The sequence below is a fragment of the Oncorhynchus masou genome, chromosome 3 (assembly GCF_036934945.1).
Source record: "Oncorhynchus masou masou isolate Uvic2021 chromosome 3, UVic_Omas_1.1, whole genome shotgun sequence".
Taxonomy (NCBI): domain Eukaryota; kingdom Metazoa; phylum Chordata; class Actinopteri; order Salmoniformes; family Salmonidae; genus Oncorhynchus; species Oncorhynchus masou.
In genome coordinates, this window is record NC_088214.1 from 34,986,379 (window position 1) to 35,010,940 (window position 24,562).

Genomic DNA, 24,562 nt, shown 5'->3' on the forward strand with positions numbered 1-24,562 from the left:
ATAATTAAATTGTTGCAAGTTAGTCAATGTTAGCCAGTTAGCTTGGGTGCTTGACTTCTGTTGTGAGGTCAGAATGCTCGGATCAACCCAACTCAACGGCCAGAGCGTCCAGTGTGCGCTCTGAGCATGTGACAAGCGAAACACAATGCTCTGAATTTTCAAACACACAGAGTGCACTCTGAGCTCACTCTGGCTCTCCAGATTGAATTTAGGAACACACCCTTGGTTGCTTCGTCAGGGAATGCTGGAGATGGACACTAGTACAGTAGGGCCTGATGTATACATGGTATAGTGTGGCAGGGACTGGAGAAGTCTGCGACTTTGGGCCTATGTAATGAAAATTCCATTTAAGATGAAGTTAATCATATACCTACCCATATTAAATGGTAGTGATCTCTTTTAGTGGTGTGATGGTAAATTGAACTGGTTAGATAGTTGAAATAACACCAGTGACACATGTATTACTACTAACAGTTTGACCTTTATTGTTAAGTGACAGTAAGAGTCATCTTTATCATCATCATCATCATTATCACATTAGTCAGTTCAAGAACTACAGAACCTTAAAATGTCCCAAAAAAATCACAACAAAATTCAAGTCTTCATTGTTTCATTTTCATAGCCTATAACCCTGGGCTGTACTGTGTTGTCTATAGCCCTTAAAAGGTCATTTACCTTTGATGGATGTCTCCTTTGTTTTTACAAGAAAGGGCACACTGTGGTCTAATCGTCTATTGCCATGCTTCCTATTGCTAGATAAGCAGATATCGAAAACCACAAAAACACTGCGTTTAATACTGCGAGGACAGGAGCCAGAGCAGACGGAAATATCTCATTAAATATCAGCCTATAAGACATCTGAGATTATATGGCATTAAATCTGACCTGAGGTCATTGAACCTGACCTGCCCATGTATGTTATACAGAACTACATATGTTTCTGCTTGTTAGAGTGTTTCCTATTCTGAGAGACAGTGCGGTTTTAACAGCGTATTTTTTTTAAATAATGTACTGTACATGTATTTTCCATATTTTGAAAATCCCTAGGAACAGGTGTTAGTTCATTCACATTTTTCTACTTATTACACAACCTGCATGACAGTACAGTACAATTACATGCCCCAAGCTAAGTATGCATACCTGCATGAAGCCTGCACAAATCCTATCACAAGGACTACATTCCACCAATAGCCCCACTATCACACCAGTAAGAATGCATGCCCAATCCAGCGCTTCCATCTAGTATACTACTGTTAGTGAGGATATTGGATCAGAGCCAATCATGTCTCTCCTTCCAGAGCATGGATACATCTTGTACCAGCCAACAGCGAATGGCTATGTTCCAGGTCACAGGTGAAGCCAGCTGGTTGGTCTGTCAGCGCTGCCTTCATCAACAGAGTAAAATCGTGCCTTTGTGAGCTCCCTCCAAGTCCAGTTGCTATAAATTATAACACCAGATAATGTGACTTAACCACAGAAATGTGGACCATTATACTGGTAGTTACAGGTGTGGCTCTACAAAATGTTGGCATTTTTTAGCTAATCTGGTATTGGCGACAATGTGTGTGCCGTCATCTTCTTTTTACAAATCTTCTCTCATTAATCGAGACAGGCTTCTGTCATCCTGGCATGCGGCCCTTTAGGGTAGACCCCCGTCTCAATCAATGAGAGAAGATTTGAAAAAGACAAGGTACACATTGTTGGATTACTTCATGGACCAAACAAACATTAATTTATTTTAACAGAGCATTTTATCGATTCCAAATGGACTCCCTGAAACTGGACACAGCCATTTTATGAAACGCCTGTTTCCACGATTCGAGGACGACGATAGTATCGCAGATACCAGGTTAGTTGAAAAATGTCCAGCAACATTTTGTACAGACACTTCTGTAACTACCAATATAGTGGTCCAAATCTGGTGTTGCAATCTGTAGCTACCAGTTCAGGGGATTCAATGTAACATAACTTCCAGCTGATTCAACAAGGCCATTCTCCCTCTCCCCTCCTTTCACTCTCTTTCTCACTATGAAAAATAAAAAAAGGGAATATTTTGCAGATGGAACATTCCAGCAATCATGTCGCCGCTACGACTGGGTTTGGCCACAGAGGTAGCGGGTAGAGGAGCAAAAGGTTATTTTTATAAGTCCTATGTTTTGGGTTAGAGTTGTTTGACATTGTGCAATATTAATATCCACTCTTAAATCCACAAATTATTATCCTGTTTCCTGTATATGCGCTATGATGGTTACAGAGCTCGAAATGACATTTTCTGGCACACTTTATGTCACATAATCCTTATGAATCCTTATACCTGTTACGCGGAGTGGAACCCAGTAGCAGACTCCGACGAGGAGACTGGGATGAAATAACCAAGGTATTTATTGAAACACAGGGGGGAGATGGAGTGCAGGTCATGGGAAGCTCGGGCTGGTTGCTGGAAACCAGATGAGGGTGCGGAGGCTGGAGCAAGAGGGGTTGAGACAGGGTAAGCCAGTCTGGAGGGGATTCCAAGGGGGTAGTAGAGTGGGGAATCCAGGACAGAGTAGTAGAATGACAAGACGTGGGACTGGAGACAGGGACGAGAGTCACAGCGGGCAGAACTGTAGTGGAGAGGAAAACAGCATCAGGCAAGGAAAACAGGCACAACAGGATCTGAATAGTAACAAACGGCTAGAAACGTAGACTGACTGAGCAGAGGTTACGATCTGGCAGCGTGGAAGTGGCAGGGCTGAGTATTTGTAGAGGTCTTGATTATGGAACAGGTTGCAGCTGGTGGGGATCTGCTCTGACTCCAGCACACTTGTCTCCGCCCACACAATCACATACACACAGAGAGAGAGAGAGAGAGAGAGAGAGAGAGAGAGAGAGAGAGAGAGAGAGAGAGAGAGAGAGAGGGGGGGGGGGAGAGGGAAAGAGTACTTGGGGGAGTGGCGGCAGGTCAAGGAGACACAGGATGAGCAGTAGAGGGCGTTGCAGGAGCAGATGTGACGATACCAGATTACCACTGGGTCAATAACATTTTGAATCTGTTGATAAAAACAAAATTGCGTCAGGTAGCCTAGAGGTTAAGAGCGTTGGGCCAGTACCGAGCCGATTAGGTGGGGGGAAAAACGGTTTATGTGCCCTCAAAGTGCCTTGCTCAAGCAAGGCACTTAACCCTCGTCGCTCAGGATAAGAGTGCCTGCTAAATGACTCAAATGTAAATGTTAGCAAAGACAAAAATAATACAGACTCCAAAAAGATATGGGAACAGTTCTTGTTTTTTCTTAAAGGCACAAAGGAATATCATGGACATAAAACATCACTTATCAGAAGATACAATCTCCACCTATGTATTTTGTTAGTGTATTTGTGTTTTTGCTTGATATGCTGGTTTTTCTAGTTGGTTATTGTTTTTTGTATTTTATTTGTTGTGGCCCATTGGGCACATGTATAGTTTGGTATACTGTGTGGTTGTTTTGAGTTAAATAGGAAAAAATGTAATGAATGGTCTATACAAAATATATATATAAAATCACTTGTGCAATTTATTGTATGTAATTTTATTAAGCTAAGTTAGTGCATGCAATTATGCAGTACTGTCAAACTTTTTGTATTTTCATGGTAAACAGTATTGACAATTGGCAGACCCATTTAACTACCTGCATTTACAAATGTGCTACAATGTAATTACATGCATTATTACCTTATGATTAACAAGTAATGGTTTGGTAATGTAATTTAAGGTATTGCTGAATTGTGCAATTTGAGTCAACAGTCAGGTCCCCTTCAGAACCCCCTTTCTCTATCCCTTCAGAACCCCTTTCTCTATCCCTTCAGAACCCCCTTTCTCTATCCCTTCAGAACCCCTTTCTCTATCCCTTCAGAACCCCCTTTCTCTATCCCTTCAGAACCCCCTTTCTCTATCCCTTCAGAACCCCCTTTCTCTATCCCTTCAGAACCCCCTTTCTCTATCCGTTCAGAACCCCCTTTCTCTATCCCTTCAGAACCCCCTTTCTCTATCCCTTCAGAACCCCCTTTCTCTATCCCTTCAGAACCCCATTTCTCTATCCCTTCATAACCCCCTTTCTCTATCCCTTCAGAACCCCCTTTCTCTATCCCTTCAGAACCCCCTTTCTCTATCCCTTCAGAACCCCCTTTCTCTATCCCTTCAGAACCCCCTTTCTCTATCCCTTCAGAACCCCCTTTCTCTATCCCTTCAGAACCCCCTTTCTCTATCCCTTCAGAACCCCCTTTCTCTATCCTTCCTTCTTCTTTCTCTATTCCTCCTTTTCAAGGCCCCTCTCATGTATGGTCAGGTAATATCCCTTACCAAAGAGACAATACTCCACTATCTCTCCTGCATTTCTCTCTGTAGCTACACTGTTTCCCAGTGGTGTAAAGTACTTAGGTATGAATACAATAAAGTACTACTTAAATAGTTTTTTGGAAGTATCTGTACTTCACTATTTATATTTTTTATAACTTTTACTACAAAACATTCATAAAGAAAATATATTTTAAACTTTTTACTCCTTTACATTTTCCCTGGCACCCAAAAGTTGTTTTCTTTAAATCAGGCAGGACAGCAATATGGTGCAATTCACATACATCAATATAACGTGTTGTCATCCCTAATGCCTCTGATCTGGTGGACTCACTGGACACAAATACTGTTTGTCATTTATGTCTGAGTGTTGGAGTGTGCCCCGGTCTGTCCGTAAATTAACAAAACAAGAAAATTGTGCTTTGCTTAATATAAGGAATTTGAGTTTTCCATTTACTTTCACTTTTTCTCAAGTATGATATGAGTACTTTTTCCACCACTGTAGTTAAGTACTGTAACGGTCGTCTGATGAAGAAGGATTGGACCAAAGCGCAGCGTGGTAAGTGTTCATGATTTTTATTAACACTGAACACTAGAACAAAATAACAAAGTGAGAAACGAAACCCGAAACAGTCCTGTCAGGTGCCAAACACTAAACAGAAAACAACTACCCACCAAACACAGGTGGGAAAAAGCTACCTATGTATGGTTCCCAATCAGAGACAACGATAGACAGCTGTCCCTGATTGAGAACCATACCCGGCCAAAACAAAGAATTACAAAACATAGAAAAATGAACATAGAATTCCCACCTAAATCACACCCTGACCAAACCAAAACAGAGACATAAAAAGTTCTCTAAGGTCAGGGCGTGATAAGTACATTTAAAACCAGATACTTTTAGACTTTTACTCAAGTAGTATTTTACTATGTGACTTTTTTACTTGAGTCATTTTCTATTAACGTATCTTTACTTTTACTCAACTATCTTACAACCATTTCCACACAGTTTGTTATACTTAGCCAGTAGCTACTAAAACATCTGTCAAACTACCAAACAAGTGTCCCTTGGCTCTCTGATACAGTCATGTTCTTTCACTTACAGTATTTGCGCAATGCAGTTGAGGCCAAGCCACACTTTGTCCCTGTGCCCTCGGTTGAGCACATCCAAATCCAGCCACTCAAAATGAGTACTTTTCCAGTTGTTTCCCAGGTGTTCCCAATGCGAGCTCTAAAATAGATATCCCTCCGCTCCACACACACACACATCTCCACAGCTAGTCCTAGATTAGTAGAAGAACTGGGTTAGCTCATTATTACTATAGATCTGACACTGCTCCTATGTTTAGTGGTGACATTATTATTTTACCTCTGGGAAATGCCTTGCCTATTTCCATTAAACTATGACTTCCAGGGCATGACAATATAGCCCCGATTTCATTTGAAACATGGTTATTTTTGTTGTTGTGGTATAAATGACTTCCCGTCAGGTTTGAACCTGGTTTGTGGTTGTGAAGAGCGATGTTATCTAGTAGTCCCACAGATGTCAAAAACATATCTATACATATATAAAGTACACTCTATATACACAAAAGTATGTAGACACCTTCAAATTAGTGGACTTGGCTATATCAGCCACACCTGTTGCTGACAGGTGTATAAAATTGAGCACACAGCCATGCAATCTCCATAGACAAACATTGACAGTAGAATGGCTTCACTGAAGAGCTTAGTGACATTCAATGTGACACTGTCATAGGATGCCAGCTTTCTAACAAGTCATTTTATCAAATTGCTGCCCTGCTAGAGCTGCCCCGGGCCTCTGTAAGTGCTGTTATTGTGGAGTGGAAACATCTTGCAGCTACAACAACTCAGCCACAAAGTGGTAGGCCACAAAAGCTCAGAGAATGGGCCCGGAGAGTGCTGAAGTGCGTAGTTGCAACACTGATTACCGAGTTCCAAACTGCATCTGGAAGCAATGTCAGCACAATAACTGTTCATTGGGAGCTTCATAAAATGGGTTTCCATCGCCAAGCAGCCACACACAAGCCTAAGATCACCATGCGCAATGCCAAGCGTCAGCTGGAGTGGAGTAAAGCTCTGGAGCAGTGGAAACGCTGCAACAGACAAATCTGGGTTTGGCGGATGCAAGGAGAACGCTACCTGCCCCAATGCATAGTGCCAACTGTAAAGTTTGGTGGAAGAGGAATAATGGTCTGGGGCTGTTTGTCATGGTTCGGGCTAGGCCCCTTATTTCCAGTGAAGGGAAATCTTAACACTACAGCTTACAATGATATTCTAGACCATTCTGTGCTTCCAACTTTGTGGCAACACTTTGGGGAAGGCCCTTTCCTGTTTCAGCAGGACAATGCCCCCGTGCACAAAGCGAGGTCCATACAGAAATAGTTTGTTGTGGAAGAACTTGACTGGTCTGCACAGAACTCTGATCTCAACTCCATTGAATACCTTTGGATAAATTGGAACGCCGACAGTGCCCGACCTCACTAATTATCTTGTGGCTGAATGGAAGCAAGTCCCCGCAGCAATGTTCCAAAATCTAGTGGAAAGCCTTCCCAGAAGAGTGGTGGCTGTTATAGCAGTAAAGGGGAGACCAACTCCATGATTTTGGAATGAGATGTTCGACAAGCAGGTGTCCAAATACTTTTGGTCATGTAGTGTATTTAAAAACGATGTACTTGGTATTTAGATGGTTGACATTTACCTGTTAAATGTGGAGCTAAAGATCCCTCGTGGAGGGAAGGGGGGTGTCACTGGAAGGCAGCCCGGACGGTCCTGTCGCTGAGGGGCTGAGAGGGGCGGAAGTTGTCTCCCAACATCCCGTCATTCCCCTCAGGTAGATCAGCACCTTTCAGATGGGACCTGAGCCTCCTGAACTCCTCTATCTGGGAGAGTTGATGGAAAGAATGGCGAAGGTAAAGAGTGGTGATGGATTAATTAAGATAAGTATTCTGTCTAGTTTCGATCAATGTTCTGTCTAGCTGCACTGCGGTTGCCCTCTACTCCAGCATTTACAAACCTAATGTGGATGAAAACATAAGTCATATGTCCATTTTGTGTGGACTAATAAAGTAGAGTGCATTCAGAAAGTATTCAGACTCCTTCACTTTTTTCACAATTTGTTACTTTAATTCTATAAATTCTAAAATTGATTAAATTGTTTTTATCCGTCATCAAACTTTACACAATACCCATAATGACAAAGCATAAACAGATTAGATTTTTTTGTAAATTTATAAAAAATGTAATAAAAAGGAAATATGACATTTACATTAGTATTCAGACCCTTTACTCAGTACTTTGTTGAAGAACCTTTGGCAGCGATTACAGCCTTGAGTCTTGTTGGGTATGACGCTACAAGCTTGACATACCTGTATTTGGGGAGTTTCTCCCATTCTTCTCTGCAGATCCTCTCAAGCTCTGTCAGGTTGGATGGGGAGCGTCACTACACAGATATTTTGAGGTCTGTCCAGAGATGTTCGATCAGTTCAAGTCCAAGCTCTGGCTGGGCCACTCAAGAGACTTTTCCCAAAGCCACTCCTGCGTTGTCTTAGCTGTGTGCTTAGGATCATTCTCCTGTTGGAAGGTGATCCTTGGCCACAGTCTAAGGTCCTGAGAACTCTGGAGCAGGTTTTCATCAAGGATCGCTCTGTACTTGGCTCTGTTCATCTAGTCCTCGATCCTGACTAGTCTCCCAGTCTCTGCCACTGAAAAACATCCCCATAGCATGATGCTGCCACCACCATGCTTCACCGTAGGGATGGTGCCAAGTTTCCTCCAGATGTGACACTTGGCATTCAGGCCTAAGAGTTCAATCTTGGTTTCATCAGACCCGAGAATCTTGTTTCTCATGGTCTGAGTGTCTTTAGGGTGACTTTTGGCAAACTCCAAGTGGGCCTTCATGTGCCTTTTACTGAGGAGTGGCTTCTGTCTGGCCATTCTACCATAAAAGCCTGATTGGTGGATTAATGCAGAGATATTTGTCCTTCTGGAAGGTTTGCCCATCTCCACAGATGAACTCTGGAGCTCTGTCAGAGTGACCATCAGGTTCTTGGTCACCTCCCTGACCAAGAGCCTTCTCCCCCAATTGCTTAGTTTTGCCGGGCAACCAGCTCTAGGAAGCGTCTTGGTGGTTCCTAACTTCTTACATTTAAGAATGTTGGAGGCCACTGTGTTCTTGGTCCATCTTATGGCTTGGTTTTTGCTCTGACATGCACTGTCAACTATGGGACCTTATGTAGACAAGTGTGTGCCTTTCCAAATCACCACAGGTGGACTCCATTCAAGTTGTAGAAACATCTCAAGGATGATCAATGGAAACAGGATGCACCTGAGCTCAATTTTGAGTCTCATAAAAAAGGGTCTGAATACTTTTGAAAATAATGTTTTTCTGTTTTTGTATAAATTTGCTAACAATTCTATAAACCTGTTTTCACTGTCATTATGGGGTATTGTGTGCAGATTGATGAGGGGAAAAAATAATTTAATTGATTTTAGAGTAAGACTGTATCGTAACAAATTGTGGAAAAAGTCAAGTGGTCTGAATGCTTTCCGAATGCACTGTATATCTTATATCTGATCTTATTTAGTTTTTTCAGTGTTCTGTACATGTTGGCATTCTACTGTATGCTTAGGCTAAGAGCTCATTTCTTCCTGTCCTGGTCTATTTTACAGACCTCTTTCCAGCTGAGTCTGGTCTTGTGTGTGTAGCAGTAAAATGACAGACGTTCTCCGTTAAGATTTTCATTGGGTACTGGACTGGACACCTAGCCCTAAGCTAATAGTTATCTGGTTGGATGGTCAGTCAGACTTTGCCAATGCAGGAGGATAGTGTTTGCCCGAAACAAACAAGACAGATGGATTCAGTAATACAGGATTTTATGAGGCACGGCCAACTAAGCCTTGACAACAGTAGAGTTTCATAGAGCTGTCTACATAAACAGAGCCATTAACAACCATTATCAGATTAATCGATCAATACTGATGACTCATTTACTATCAATAAAATGTAGTGAAAGGCGTTTTATTTGTTCTGGCTTCCTTAGATGGTACACATAAGGAACATGTAGTACTTTTTAAAGTGCTTTTAGTCAATAGTCAACAGTTATAAAGCAATGCTACAGCTGGGAGATGGGAAAATCAATATAGAATATTCCATTGAACAATGATGTGCCTTCACAGCACAGGTTTAAAGGTGTTCCTAAACAGGCTGCATATTGGGTAACTGCCCTCCAGAGTTTATAGAACACTGAATTACAGGATCTCTATGAGCTGTCCTGTGTTATTTACTGTATGTGAATAATTGGTCGCTCAATACGTATGAACAATTCATTAATCACTCTGTTTTTTTAGCTTTTTGATATTTCAATTCATGCCTTTGCTCTCCACCATAACCTTTCCGTCCCCTCAAAGGGAGGTGTCTGGCCTTTACATGAAAGCCTTGCTCAGAATCAAAGCCTCTGTAGAAAGTGTGCTGACTTGGAGGACAAACTGTATTGTGCAATGCTGTTGAATCAGAGGTTGGGACCTTGCTTCATGCATATGGGCTTATAAGTGCCAAATCAATCACAACACTGTATTTGACCTTCTAGCAGAACACACACTTCAATGCAGGTAGCTAGAGCAACCTCAAAATCTATGGAAGTAGAGCTGGTTTGAATAACACTTGGTATAAAAGCAATACGGCCACTTGGAGGGCTAGCAGGTGCCATCACCATTGACATGTGAAGGGATAAGACCTAGGGGTAAGACCTTGGGCAAGGGTCTAGAAACCAACATTAATACATTCTTTATTATTTGCCCCTGCTGGTCATCTATGAATGTTTGAAGGTCTTGAAAAATGATCTGGCCTTAATGGCCACATGTACTCTAAAAGCATCACCCAGTACAGACAGTAAAGGTCTGGTATCTCTCTAGATAGTTTCTTACTAGGTTCCTGCTGAAAAAAAACAGCATAGACCAGCATATGCTGGTGACTAGTGCTGGTTTTGCTGGTGACCAGCCTTCATACCAGTAAATCAAATCAAATCAAATTTTATTTGTCACATACACATGGTTAGCAGATGTGAATGCGAGTGTAGCGAAATGCTTGTGCTTCTAGTTCCGACAATGCAGTAATAACCAACAAGTAATCTAACTAACAATTCCTAAACTACTGTCTTATACACAGTGTAAGGGGATAAAGAATATGTACATAAGGATATATGAATGAGTGATGGTACAGAGCAGCATAGGCAAGATACAGTAGATGGTATCGAGTACAGTATATACATATGAGATGAGTATGTAAACAAAGTGGCATAGTGGCTAGTGATACATGTATTACATAAGGATGCAGTCGATGATATAGAGTACAGTATATACGTATGCATATGAGATGAATAATGTAGGGTAAGTAACATTATATAAGGTAGCATTATTTAAAGTGGCTAGTGATATATTTACATAATTTCCCATCAATTCCCATTATTAAAGTGGCTGGAGTTGAGTCAGTGTCAGTGCTGCGCCTTCTTCACGATGCTGTCTGTGTGAGTGGACCAATTCAGTTTGTCTGTGACGTGTATGCCGAGGAACTTAAAACTTGCTACTCTCTCCACTACTGTTCCATCGATGTGGATAGGGGGGTGTTCCCTCTGCTGTTTCCTGAAGTCCACAATCATCTCCTTAGTTTTGTTGACGTTGAGTGTGAGGTTATTTTCCTGACACCACACCCTGAGGGCCCTCACCTCCTCCCTGTAGGCCGTCTCGTCGTTGTTGGTACCACTGTTGTGTCGTCCGCAAACTTGATGATTGAGTTGGAGGCGTGCGTGGCCACGCAGTCATGGGTGAACAGGGAGTACAGGAGAGGGCTCAGAACGCACCCTTGTGGGGCCCCAGTGTTGAGGATCAGCGGGGAGGAGATGTTGTTACCTACCCTCACCACCTGGGGGCGGCCCGTCAGGAAGTCCAGTACCCAGTTGCACAGGGCGGGGTCGAGACCCAGGGTCTCGAGCTTGATGACGAGCTTGGAGGGTACTATGGTGTTGAATGCCGAGCTGTAGTCGATGAACAGCATTCTCACATAGGTATTCCTCTTGTCCAGATGGGTTAGGGCAGTGTGCAGTGTGGTTGAGATTGCATCGTCTGTGGACCTATTTGGGCGGTAAGCAAATTGGAGTGGGTCTAGGGTGTCAGGTAGGGTGGAGGTGATATGGTCCTTGACTAGTCTCTCAAAGCACTTCATGATGACGGAATTGAGTGCTACGGGGCGGTAGTCGTTTAGCTCAGTTACCTTAGCTTTCTTGGGAACAGGAACAATGGTGGCCCTCTTGAAGCATGTGGGAACAGCAGACTGGTATAGGGATTGATTGAATATGTCCGTAAACACACCAGCCAGCTGGCCTGCGCATGCTCTGAGGGCGCGGCTGGGGATGCCGTCTGGGCCTGCAGCCTTGCGAGGGTTAACACGTTTAAATGTTTTACTCACCTCGGCTGCAGTGAAGGAGAGTCCGCATGTTTCCGTTGCAGGCCGTGTCAGTGGCACTGTATTGTCCTCAAAGCGGGCAAAAAGGTTATTTAGTCTGCCTGGGAGCAAGACATCCTGGTCCGTGACTGGGCTGGATTTCTTCCTGTAGTCCGTGATTGACTGTAGACCCTGCCACATGCCTCTTGTGTCTGAGCCGTTGAATTGAGATTCTACTTTGTCTCTGTACTGACGCTTAGCTTTTTTGATAGCCTTACGGAGGGAATAGCTGTACTGTTTGTATTCAGTCATGTTTCCAGACACCTTGCCCTGATTGAAAGCAGTGGTTCGCGCTTTCAGTTTCACGCGAATGCTGCCATCAATCCACGGTTTCTGGTTAGGGAATGTTTTAATCGTTGCTATGGGAACGACATCTTCAACGCACGTTCTAATGAACTCGCACACCGAATCAGCGTATTCGTCAATGTTGTTATCTGACGCAATACGAAACATGTCCCAGTCCACTTGATGGAAGCAGTCTTGGAGTGTGGAGTCAGCTTGGTCGGACCAGCGTTGGACAGACCTCAGCGTGGGAGCTTCTTTTTTAGTTTTTGTCTGTAGGCAGGTATCAGCAAAATGGAGTCGTGGTCAGCTTTTCCGAAAGGGGGCGGGGCAGGGCCTTATATGCGTCGCGGAAGTTAGAGTAACAGTGATCCAAGGTTTTTCCACCCCTGGTTGCGCAATCGATATGCTGATAAAATTTAGGCAGTCTTGTTTTCAGATTAGCCTTGTTAAAATCCCCAGCAACAATGAATGCAGCCTCCGGATAAATGGTTTCCAGTTTGCAAAGAGTTAAATAAAGTTCGTTCAGAGCCATCGATGTGTCTGCTTGGGGGGGGGATATATACGGCTGTGATTATAATCGAAGAGAATTCTCTTGGTAGATAATGCGGTCTACATTTGATTGTGAGGAATTCTAAATCAGGTGAACAGAAGGATTTGAGTTCCTGTATGTTTCTTTCATCGCACCATGCCTCGTTAGCCATAAGGCATACACCCCCACCCCTCTTCTTACCAGAAAGGTATTTGATCCTGGTTCGAGTCCAGGCTTTGTTGCAGCTGGCCGCGACCGGGAGACCCATGAGGCGGCCCACAATTGGCCAAGCGTCGTCCGGGTTAGGGGAGGGTTTGGCCGGCTGGGATGTGCTAGGCCCATCGCTCTCAAGCGACTCCTGTGGCAGGCCGGGCGCACGCACGCTGACACGGTCGCCAGGTGTTTCCTCCAACATATTGGTGCGGCTGGCTTCCAGGTTAAGTGGGCAGTGTGGCTTAGCTGGGTCGTGTTTCGGAGGACGCACAGCTCTCAACCTTCTCCTCTCCAAGACAAGACTATAACTACCAATTGGATACCATGAAAAAGGGGTAAAAAAAAACAAACATAGGAAACTGCAATAGAGCATGCTGGAAAATATGATCTTTATGGTTGTGGTTTTGCTTGCTCGACCATGCTGGTCAGACCAGTTTGACAGCTAAACCATTCTGTTCGGCCAGCTAGACCATACTGGTCAGACCAGCACTGACCAGCTTGAAAATTCTGCTGGTCTACAGTTGGGGTTTTCAACAGGGTAGGGAGTTTTCCCTAGCCATTGTGCTTCTGCATCTGCAATGCTTGCTCTTTGGGGTTTTAGGATGGGTATCTGTAAATCACTTTGTGAAAACTGCTGATGTAAAATGGGCTGCATAAAATACATTTGATTGATTAATTGAGCCAGACCATTGTGTCAGATGGCCTACCTGTAACTGTGAGATGGTGAGTGGGTAGCGGTACAGGATCCAGGTGACGCTCTCACTACATGGAGGGGTGGTCAGGGAGCCCTCATACACCCAGTAGTCTCTCAGGAGAGGGTCTGGACGGAGTAACAAACACATACCATGTCCTCATCCAATACTGTGTCACACCATACACGCAAGCAGGAATCATACACAATTAGAAGAAGGACTCACCAGGAAGTAGTGTGTTGGGATTGAAGCACGGTATGATCTTGGTCTTCCCCTGTACAGATAGGTCAACACACTCAAATATTTGTTGACCTGCTTCGTTTGTAATGCACTGTTTATTTCGCCACCATGTTTGTCATGACTGTATTATTGCAGATCGTCTTTACTACTGGAGCTCTTTCTTCACATTCTGCATCAACACTTCACCTGTCTAATCTGAAATGTTTCAGATGGTTTCAAGTCAATCTGGAGCATTGATTGCATCAGGTCCAATTGAAAAATCAATACATTAATCAATTGCTCCCTGCTCCAATCGTTGCACCTCTACTGATTTTCTGTTAACTGCCAAGTTTGATTGTCTATGTACTGTATGTCTTCCTCAATCTCTCAGTTAAGCATTGGGTATCTACCCCCTTAGGTCATGTCAGTAATTTCTCATAACCTCTGCCCTCTCATCACCATGACAACTCATAACCATAACATCATCACCATAACAATATGACTTGGTCAACCATGTGGGTGCCAAGATCTTACCTTGTATTGTAGGTCCTGCAGCACTTCTGTTATGGCCTTCAACCCCAGATGCTCCTTCCCTATCTGAAGGAAACAATGTCAATGGCATCAAGTCAAAAAGGAGTCATGAAAGATGGTCCTAACAGATCAATGTAATGTTATGATGATGTTAACACATCTTAACAGGGTGCTGTTGACGTGTTTGGAGCATCCTGAAAGTGTCAGAACCCGGTTACGAACCTGGGTCTCCGGAGTGAGAAACAGTCACTTAACCAACTGAGCCACGAATAGTCAGCAGAACCCAGAAGATGAGGCAGACACAGCAGTACTTAAGATGGTGTATTTAATAAAGTAAAAAGGAGAAGTCCTTAAATACAAAAATGGCAAATCCAAAAGGTGGTAGGAATAGCACAAAAAAGCCTCAAGAGATACTCAAAAACAAAAACAGAATTCCACAAGAGCATCCACCGGAATCGACAAGAATACACAGAACACTAGGGCTGGGTGCTAACATACAAGCACAGAGCACAGAACTGAGGGAAACTAAGGGTTTAAATACAATCAGGGGAAACGAGGCACAGGTGCAAATAATAATGGGGAACAAGGGAAAAAACATAAGGTCAAAAAGCACAATGGGGGCATCTAGTGACCAAAACCCGGAACAACCCTGGCCAAATCCTGACAGAAAGGATGTGAAAATGGTGGAAAAGTACTCAATTATCATACTTGATTAAAATTAAAGATACTTTAATAAAAATGACTAAACTAAAAGTGAAAGTCACCCAGTAAAATACTACTTGAGTAAAATACTCATCAAAAGTATACTTATCAAAAGTAAAACTCAATGCTAAAATATACTTAAGTGTCAAAAGTAAATGCAATAAATACTTTCAAATTCCTTATATTAAAGGGATTTGAGATTTGGGCAGTTAGGCCCATTATCTACTTCCCCAGAGAGTCAGATGAACTTGTGGTTACCATTTTTATCTCTGTGTCCTGTATGAAGGAAGGTAGAGTTAGTTTCACGAGCCAATGCTAACTAACATTAGCTCAATGACTGGAAGTCTATGGGTATCTGCTAACTTCCAGTCAATGCGCTAACGCTAGTTAGCACTTGTGCTAGTGCTAGTTAGCAACTTCCTTCAAATCGCTCGTAGAGACATACAAATGGTATTCACAAGTTAATCTGACTCTGGGGAAGTAAATAAAGGGCTTTATTGCCAAAATCCCAAAGTATCCCAAACCAGACTGCACAATTGTATGTATTAGTAAATTAACGGATACACTCCAACACTTAGACATCATTCACAACTGAAGCGTTTGTGTTTTGTAAGTCCGCCTGATCAGAGACAGTAGGGATGACAACGTGTTCTCTTGATAAGTGTGATAAGTGTGTGAATTAAACAAGTTTCCTGTCCTGCTAAGCATTCAAAGTGTAACAAGGACGTTTGGGTGTCAGAGAAAATGTATGGGAGTAAAAAGTACATATTATCTTAACCTCTACGGGATCAGTGTATTATGGTTTACCAGATCTAATGTGTTATATTCTCCTACACTAATTTCATATTTCCACAAACGTCAAAGTGTTTCAAATGGTATCAAGAATATGCATATCCTTGCCTCAGGACCTACAGACAGTTAGATGGGGGGGGGGGTCAGATCCTTTTAAAGAATGAAGTGAAGTAAGAGTTGTCAAAAATATAAATTGTAAAGTAAAGTACCCAAAATACGTAAGTAGTACTTCTAAAATATTTTTACTTTAAACTTTACTTTACACCACTAAGTGTTTGTCCATTCATATATTCAGTCATTGCCTCAAGCTAGTTCATATCAGTCAAACGTTATCATGGTTATTTCAATGTGGTGTTTTTTCTCAGTACAATAAAAAAAAGTGTATTTAGTGTCAAAGCTGATATGATTCTCATGTGACTATAGACTGAGGCCAAAGCAAACAATACCTGCACAAACAGAGCGATGATGAGAACTCCGTCCTTCTTACCCAGGGCTTCCTCCACACTGTTGAACAAGGTTGTGTTCCAGTGGATCAGATGGAGCTGGGGGGGGGGGGAGCACATGTATTGTATTGTACCATATTATAGTGGAGCTGGACACAAAAAATATTAACCAAAGAAAGTAAAGAAAGAAAGATATTCAGGTAAAGAAAGAAAATGAAAGAAAGTAAATGAAAGAACGACGGGCAGAGGGAGGCTGCAGAAGACAGGGCCGAGACAGAGCAGGTGTAAGGGACGTAAGGGCACTCTACAGTTTGAAATAGAGCACAAAACACCTTTGATAGAGAGGAAAGCTTATAAAGCCAGACCACCAGTGGCATAACCTCTTCAGGCCCTTTCAAACGCGTCAATGGCCTGAGCGATGTGTAAATATATGAAACAAAGTAATGAGCTTTAAAAGCCCTGACCTGAAGTAACCTGTTTTTATGTGAACATGACAAGTCCCTCGTTCTCAAGGCCATCAGACTGTTAAATAGCCATCACTAGCACAGAGAGGCTGATGCCTACATACACAGACTGAAATCATTGGCCACTTTAATAAATGGAACACTAGTCACTTTAATAATGTTTACATATCTTGCGTTACTCATTTCATATGTACAGTTGAAGTCTGAAGTTTACATACACGTAACAATACCCTGTTTAGGTCAGTTAAGATCACCACTTTATTTTAAGAATGTGAAATGTCAGAATAATAGTAGAGTGAATGATTTATTTCAGCTTTTATTTATTTCATCACATTCCCAGTGGGTCAGAAGTTTACATGCACTCAATTGGTATTTGGTAGCATTGCCTTTAAATTGATTAACTTGGGTACAACATTTTGCGTAGCCTTCCACAAGCTTCCCGCAATAAATTGGGTGAATTTTGGCCCATTGCTCCTGACAGAGCTGGTGTAACAGAGTTAGATTTGTAGGCCTCCTTGCTCGCACACGCTTTTTGTCAGTTCTGCCCACACATTTCCTATGGGATTGAGGTCAGTGCTTTGTTATGCCCGCTCCAATACATTGACTTTGTTGTCCATAAGCCATTTTGCCACAACTTTGGAAGTATGCTTGTGGTCATTGTCCATTTGGAAGACCCATTTGCGAACAAGCTTTAACTTCCTGACTGATGTCTTGAGATGCTCCAATATATCCACATAATTTTCCTCCCTCATGATGCCATCTATTTTTGAAGCACACCAGTCCCTCCTGCAGCAAAGCACCCCCACGACATGATGCTGCCACCCCCGTGCTTCACAGTTGGGATGGTGTTCAATGGCTTGCAAGCCTCCTCCTTTTTCCTTCAAACATAACGATTGTCATCATGGCCAAACAGTTCTATTTTTGTTTCTTCAGACCAGAGGACATTTCTCCAAAAAGTACGATCTTTGTCCCCATGTGCAGTTGCAAACCGTAGTCTGGCTATTTTACGGCGGTTTTGGAGCAGTGGCTTCTTCCTTGCTGAGCAGCCTTTCAGGTTATGTCTATATAGGACTTGTTTTACTGTGGAAATAGATACTTTTGTAACTGTTTCCTCCAGTATCTTCACAATGTCATTTGCTGTTGTTGATTTGCACTTTTGCACTTTCACACCAAAGTACATTCATCTCTAGCAGACAGAACGCGTCTCCTTACTGAGTGGTATGACGGCTGCGTGGTACCATGGTGTTTATACTTGCGTACTATTGTTTGAAGGTACGCCTTGAAATACAATCTAGAAGAAAAAGAAATGCACACCTATTTAGGCGAGGTGCTGGCTAGCGGAGTAGAAAACTTGAAAATAAAGGAGAGCCGCACACTCTTAGGAGCTCAGATGCAAAAATGTAATATCCAACGTTTCGACAGCCAAGCTGTCTTCATCAGGGTATGATCACAAACACTGCGGGATGACTCGTTTATATAGTGTTAAAAGACACACAGGTGTCTGTAATCATGGCCAAGTGTGGTCTAATATCATTGGTTAATTCTCAAATATTAAAATGGGATACAAAGAACAGCATACAAAAAACAATGGATAGCATACGATCATAGATTCATTTTAGACTACACAAGCTTACAAACAATTACAATGGCAAAAGTCACAATAATTACAAGAATGGCTTCAGATCAGCCATTCAGATCAAGTCTACTTTGAGACCGAAGGCCTTGAAATACATCCACAGGTATATCTCCAATTGCCTCAAATGATGTCAATTAGCCTATTAGAAGCTTTTAAAGCCATGACATCATTTTCTGGAATTTTCCAAGATGTTTAAAGGTACAGTCAACTTAGTGCATGTAAACATCTGACCCACTGGAAATGTGATACAGTGAATTATAAATGAAATAATCTGTCTGTAAACAATTGTTGGAAAAATTACCTGTGTCATGCACAAAGTAGATGTCCTAACCGACATGCCAAAACTATTTGTGGAGTGGTTGAAAAACAAGTTGTAATGACTCCATCCTAAGTGTATGTAAACCTCCGACTTCAACTGTATATTCTGCATTCTGTACTTTTCTACTGTATCTTAGTCTATGCCGCTCTGATATTGCTCGTCCAAATATTTATATATTCTTAATTCCATTCCTTTACTTAGATTTGTGTGTATTGGATATATGTTGTAAAATTGTTAGATATTACTTGTTAGATATTGCTGAACTGTCAGAACTAGAAGCACAAGCATTTCGCTACACCCGCAACAATATCTGCTAAACATGTGTATGTGACAAATAAAATTTGATTTGATTTGTAACAGTGGCCTCCAACTTAAATAAACATGGTCAGGGCCTTGAAACGGACTGTGTGTGTGTGTGTGTGTGTGTGTGTGTGTGTGTGTGTGTGTGTGTGTGTGTGTGTGTGTGTGTGTGTGTGTGTGTGTGTGTGTGTGTGTGTGTGTGTGTGTGTGTGTGTGTGTGTGTGTGTGTGTGCGCGTGTGTGTGTGTGTGTGTTTGGCCGAGACCCATACCTCCATGGGGAAGGCCTTAAAGTTGACTGTGTGTTCTGAGCCCCGCTGGTTCTCTTTGCCCCAGTGGAAGCGCACCTCATGCAGCTCGTACTCATGATCAATTTGCAACGGTCCACCAGTTACCACTGCAGACAGGAAACCCAGAGCATCATGGGAGAGCAGACACAGGAAATGCAGACCACATCAGATGATCTTGCGTTTTGAACGTAGGCTTGAATTCTGATTCAACTCTGAAGTGTATGTGTATGTCCCTTGCAGCACACAGTCATTGACTCAACTTTCAGGGGTCACGGCTAAGATCGTTGAAAAAGTGGAGGGTTACTATAGTGGAGGGTTGACATAAATTCCACCCATGAATTGTTTTTATGTGTACCATGGTAATGTTAAATTAACTTTTTGGATGTATGTTCTGCACCTGATTTGGACCTCAGCATGATGCGTATGGTGTGTCCATCGTTGATGACCTCACAGTCCCGACACACAACGTAGTTGGGTGTTAGCCCCACGTCCAGGAGCAAGGGGTCATAACGCGCCTCCCGGGAGTTCAGGTTGATGGGTGACTGGTACTCCCCATTGGCATCAGGGAACAGCAAACCCCACTCTACACCTGAACACACGCACAACTTAGACTTACACTCAACGTCACTGATGCTTGCGTAAAGTTACAACTTCTGGGCTCTGGCATGCACTGAGATCTCCATGCAGAGGCCTTCATGCAGTGCGTGGTGAAGTCACAAAGTGGTGATGGAGTATGTCTAGTGTCGTGTAAATCCAGCCTTTGAATACGCAAGCAGCATAAACAAAGTGTATAAGTGAGGACGCACTAATGTGTGCACATGCACACACACACACACACACACACACACACACACACACACACACACACACACACTGGAGTTAAAGAGTTCACCAATTCGCTGAGCAGTTGGGGAGTCGGTATCAAGAATAACTGTCACCAGAGGGACACAAGGACGCTCTAGTTTGTGCTTCTTCCCACCTCTCACACTTTCTTTCTCACTTTTATATCTCTCTTTTTTCCCCTCTATTTGTTACACACTGTTAGTCCCACATCTCTCCATTCTGTGTGTAAATGGTTTGTGAAAAAAAGCCTCATTATCATATTCTCACATCTTTTCACACTCTGTTAGCTAGCTGTCTCTGGGCTCTGGTCTTTCCATACCATGCCCTGAATTATTTCATAGTTATTTCATATCACTGCTGTATGTGCAAAATGAGTGCAAAATGCAATTAATCGAATCAGATGAGATCAAATCTGTCAGGGACACACCCTTCTTGCAAACTATTACAGACTACAAAGGGAAGCACAGCTGCGAGCTCCCCAGTGACACGGGCCTACCAGACGAGCTAAATCACTGCTATGCTCGCTTCTAGGCAAGCAACACTAAGGCATCCATGAGAGCATCAGCTGTTCCGGACGACTGTGTGTTCACACTCTCCGTAGCCGACCTGAGTAAGACCTTTAAACAGGTCAACATACACAAGGCTGTGGGGCCAGACGGATTACCAGGACGTGTGCTCCGGGCATGTGCTGACTGGCAGGTGTCTTCACTGACATTTTAAACATGTCCCTGATTCAGTCTGGATAATACCAACTTGTTTCAAGCAGACCACCATAGACCCTGTGCCCAAGAACACAAAGGCAACCTGCCAAAATGACTACAGGCACTCACATCCGTAGCCATGAAGTGCTTTGAAAGGTTGGTAAGGGCTCACATCAACACCATTATCCCAGAAACCCTGGACCCACTTCAATTTGCATACCGCCCAAACAGATCCACAGGGGATGCAATCTCTATTGCACTCCACACTGCCCTATCCCACCTGGACAAAAGGAGCTCAGCGTTCAACACCATAGTACCCTCAAAGCTCATCACTAAGCTAAGGATCCTGGGACTAAACACCTCCCTCTGCAACTGGATCCTGGACTTCCTGACAGGCTGCCCCCAGGTGGTGAGGGTAGGTAGCAACACATGTGCCACGCTGATCCTCAACACTGGAGCTCCCCAGGGGTGCGTGCTCAGTCCCCTCCTGTACTCCCTGTTCACCCACGACTGCATGGCCAGGCATGACTCCAACACCATCATTAAGTTTGCAGACGACACAACAGTGGTAGGCCTGATCACCAACAATGACGAGACAGCCTATAGGGAGGAGATCAGAGACCTGGCCAGGTGATGCCAGAATAACAACCTATCCCTCAACGTAACCAAGACTAAGGAGATGATTGTGGACTACAGGAAAAGGAGGACTGAGCATGCCCCCATTCTCATCGAAGGGCTGTAGTGGAGCAGGTTGAGAGCTTCAAGTTCCTTGGTGTTGTCATGACGTTGGCCTGGGGGTAGGTTTATGACAGTCATAAATACGTCTTTCCCCCTTTTTCCTCTCTCTACCCTACTGATGTTATATTTGCAAAACCCTTGGTTAACATAGAGATTCTGGGAACATCAGTAGGTGGGGGGAAATGAACTATATTCTGGTAATCTGACCAATTGAACATATGCGGTGGTACTTAATGAATATGATGTCAGTTCGGTGGACATCTGAGGCATACTCATCAATGATAAGATGACATAAACTCTACAGTGGATTCACATGGAATTGTTGTTCAATTTAAATGTTTGAATATGAAATTATTTGTGATGGGATGAAATGTGATTTTAGCTTCTAAAATGTGAGATTTGGGTTTTCATGAGATAGGGCTCTGCTCAATCAGTGGCCCGCCCCTGTGAAGGGACATGGGCTATAAAACTTTTCAAACACACCCTCCTCTGCCTTCCTATATAATGCCTTGACGACAATATAACCTCCTTCCGAGGATGTGAGGACGGCGGTCCGATGTCAGAATGGTTCAGATAATAACTACAGAACGAAGCCAACATCAGCTTGAGCTTCGGTTGCAAATGGTATGAACTTTGAACTCTTATTCACTACAGAAGTGATTCCTCCTAGCCTTTGAGTTAGCAACAGCAGATGCAAACGAGGGTTAGGAAGGAACAGACAGAGTGTCCCGTCTATCACACAACAATGTTACTACAACGTATACAATTTACCAGCAAATACTTATTTTCCACCATAATTTGCAAATAAATTCATTACAAATCCTACAATGTGATTTTCTGGATTTTTTTTCTCATTTTGTCTGTCATAGTTGAAGTGTACCTATGATGAAAATTACAGGCCTTTCTCATCTTTTTAAGTGGGAGAATTTGCACAATTGGTGGCTGACTAAATACTTTTTTGCCCCACTGTATACACTCATGTAGATACTACCTCAATTGGGCCGACCAACCACTGCTCCCGCACTTTGGCTAACCGGGCTATCTGCATTGTGTCCCACCACACACCAACCCCTCTTTTACGCTGCTCCTACTCTCTGTTCGTCATATATGCATAGTCACTTTAACCATATCTACATGTACATATTACCTCAATCAGCCTGACTAACCGGTGTCTGCATGTAGCCTCGCTACTTTTATAGCCTTGCTACTGTATATAGCCGCGCTACTGTTATAGCCTCACTACTGTATGTAGCCTGTCTTTTTTACTGTTGTTTGTATTTCTTTACCTACCTACATTGTTCACCTAATACCTTTTTTGCACTATTGGTTAGAGCCTGTAAGTAAGCATTTCACTGTAAGGTCCTGATGTATTCGGCGCAAATGACAAATACACTTGATTTGATTCTACAGTGTCTCTCCCTCTAGTCCCATGATGAGGGACATAAACGGGATCAAAGCTCTCCCTTCATACATCACTGACCCAATCTAAATACAGACCCACTCTGAACTGTCTGACCTCCGACACGTGCTTCGCCTTGTAATTAAGATGATGAAACCATGGCTTTGAATCGCAGAGGGAGCGCATAGCACAAAAGACATGCTTTCTGAAGTTAGTAAATGAAGTGGCTAAGGTGTTACCGCTACAGACAAGTCCCAGATGACTTTATCCCCTACCAACAAGATAAACAAATGTTTTCTCAAGTCAACACCAATGACTTGTCAGCTCTTGTCAGCTCTTGACTTAGATGTTACAATCTCTCGTGTTCTTTTCCCAGTTACTGGAAACCTTGACTATTACCCTAAGAGCCCAGAGGCAAATTTGAGACACACAAAGCACACAATGGAGCCCTGGACAGAAGCTGGTAAAGCTCAAAACCATGAAAGCATGGTAGCTAGACCACTACTCTCTTAGAATACCAAATCATTGGTGTGACTCCAGAATCTCATGTTCAGTTCTAGACAGCTAATTTGCATGATCAAGTTACCCCAAAAAGGAGTGCATTGATCAAATGACCCTACCTTCTTTAAGTTCTTTACCTACTGTATGTGTGAGAGAGAGAGAGAGAGAGAGAGAGAGAGAGAGAGAGAGAGAGAGAGAGAGAGAGAGAGAGAGAAGAGTACATATCTGTTTATATCTGTGAAGAGAGTACTGCATTCCCATATCAATGCATGTGTTTGGTGCCAAAATGGGGAAGAACATTTTATTTTTCTGAGCTCTGTTTTGCGTGAGAAAAAGAGTGAAAGGAAACAAAGTGTATACTAAAAGCTCCAAATCTCTTACCTTCTTGATATCCCCAGTCCAATTCATCCTTCCCAGGGTAGTAGTCTGACTCCTCAATCACACTGTCTGCCATGGCTGTGGCAGTATGGAACAAGTCTTCTCACTTAACACACTTGCTTTGATTTGAAGTCACACTCTGGTTTTTGTTCTTATCTGTCTTCTTAATCTGTCTTCTTATTGTTTTCTTCCTTCCTTCCTTTCTTTGTGTGGTAGGGAGGGTTTTCTGTCAGATGCCAGTGACTTTGAGAGCCTGTCTTCAGTCAGGTGCTGCAGTATGGGCTGGTACAGCGGTTCAACCCCAAATACTGATGAAGGGGGGGCTCAGTCCATCAAATAGGAGAGAGTGATTGTTCCAACTCTCTCTCTCTCTCTCTCTGTCTGTCTGTCTGTCTGTCTTTCTGTCTGTCTGTCTGTCTGTCTGTCTGTCTGTCTGTCTGTCTGTCTGTCTGTCTGTCTGTCTGTCTGTCTGTCTGTGTGTGTATCCAGGCTGTAGTGTAGACTCTCCCACTGTAGGACAGTGCAAGCAGCTAAGAGTTTCACGACTCTCTCTAAGCACCAGCAGCCCACAGGGTCCCCACCCCCACACATGCAGAGTAAGCTTGGATTGGATGAGTCAAGTGCCTGTGCAAATTTAATTTGGAGCACCTTTTACAGCACAGCATTTCACAATGGTGTAAAAAGGGGGGGGGGAGGGAAGGTCAGAATTATTTTTCTGCCTGGGGTGAAGGGTGAAGGAAAAAGGGAGTGGTAGTGAAAAC

At 43.1% G+C, this 24,562-nt stretch overlaps 1 protein-coding gene across 4 annotated transcripts; it reads right to left on the reverse strand.

Moving 5' to 3' along the window:
- Positions 1–461: 461 nt before the first annotated feature.
- On the reverse strand, positions 462–24,351 carry LOC135515178 (carbonic anhydrase-related protein-like). Of its 4 annotated transcripts, none has more exons than XM_064938953.1 (11): positions 23,805–24,351; positions 23,543–23,560; positions 19,639–19,830; positions 19,224–19,348; positions 16,238–16,333; positions 14,301–14,363; positions 13,773–13,821; positions 13,563–13,675; positions 7,032–7,212; positions 2,692–3,029; positions 462–2,603 (listed from the first exon to the last, which is right to left on the reverse strand). In XM_064938953.1, the coding sequence occupies exons 1-9, from the start codon at positions 23,875–23,877 to the stop codon at positions 7,078–7,080; spliced, it is 864 nt and encodes a 287-aa protein (XP_064795025.1). In that variant the 5' UTR covers positions 23,878–24,351; the 3' UTR covers positions 462–2,603; positions 2,692–3,029; positions 7,032–7,077. The 4 variants fall into 4 exon arrangements, with proteins under 4 accessions (XP_064795025.1, XP_064795023.1, XP_064795026.1 ...); XM_064938951.1 differs by having other exon boundaries at positions 23,543–23,563; positions 23,805–24,350; XM_064938954.1 differs by lacking the exon at positions 23,543–23,560 and having other exon boundaries at positions 23,805–24,349.
- Between the last annotated feature and the right edge of the window lie 211 nt (positions 24,352–24,562).

Coding starts and splice junctions, on each gene's coding strand:
- LOC135515178 (XM_064938951.1), bottom strand. CDS start 23,877: ATGGCAGACAGTGTGATTGAGGAGTCAGACTACTACCCTGGGAAGGAT. Junction 19,831..23,542: donor AGGTAAAGAACTTAAAGAAG/GTAGGGTCATTT, acceptor GCGTGTGTTCAG/GTGTAGAGTGGGGTTTGCTG. Junction 14,364..16,237: donor TCATCGCTCTGTTTGTGCAG/GTATTGTTTGCT, acceptor TGTTTCCTTCAG/ATAGGGAAGGAGCATCTGGG.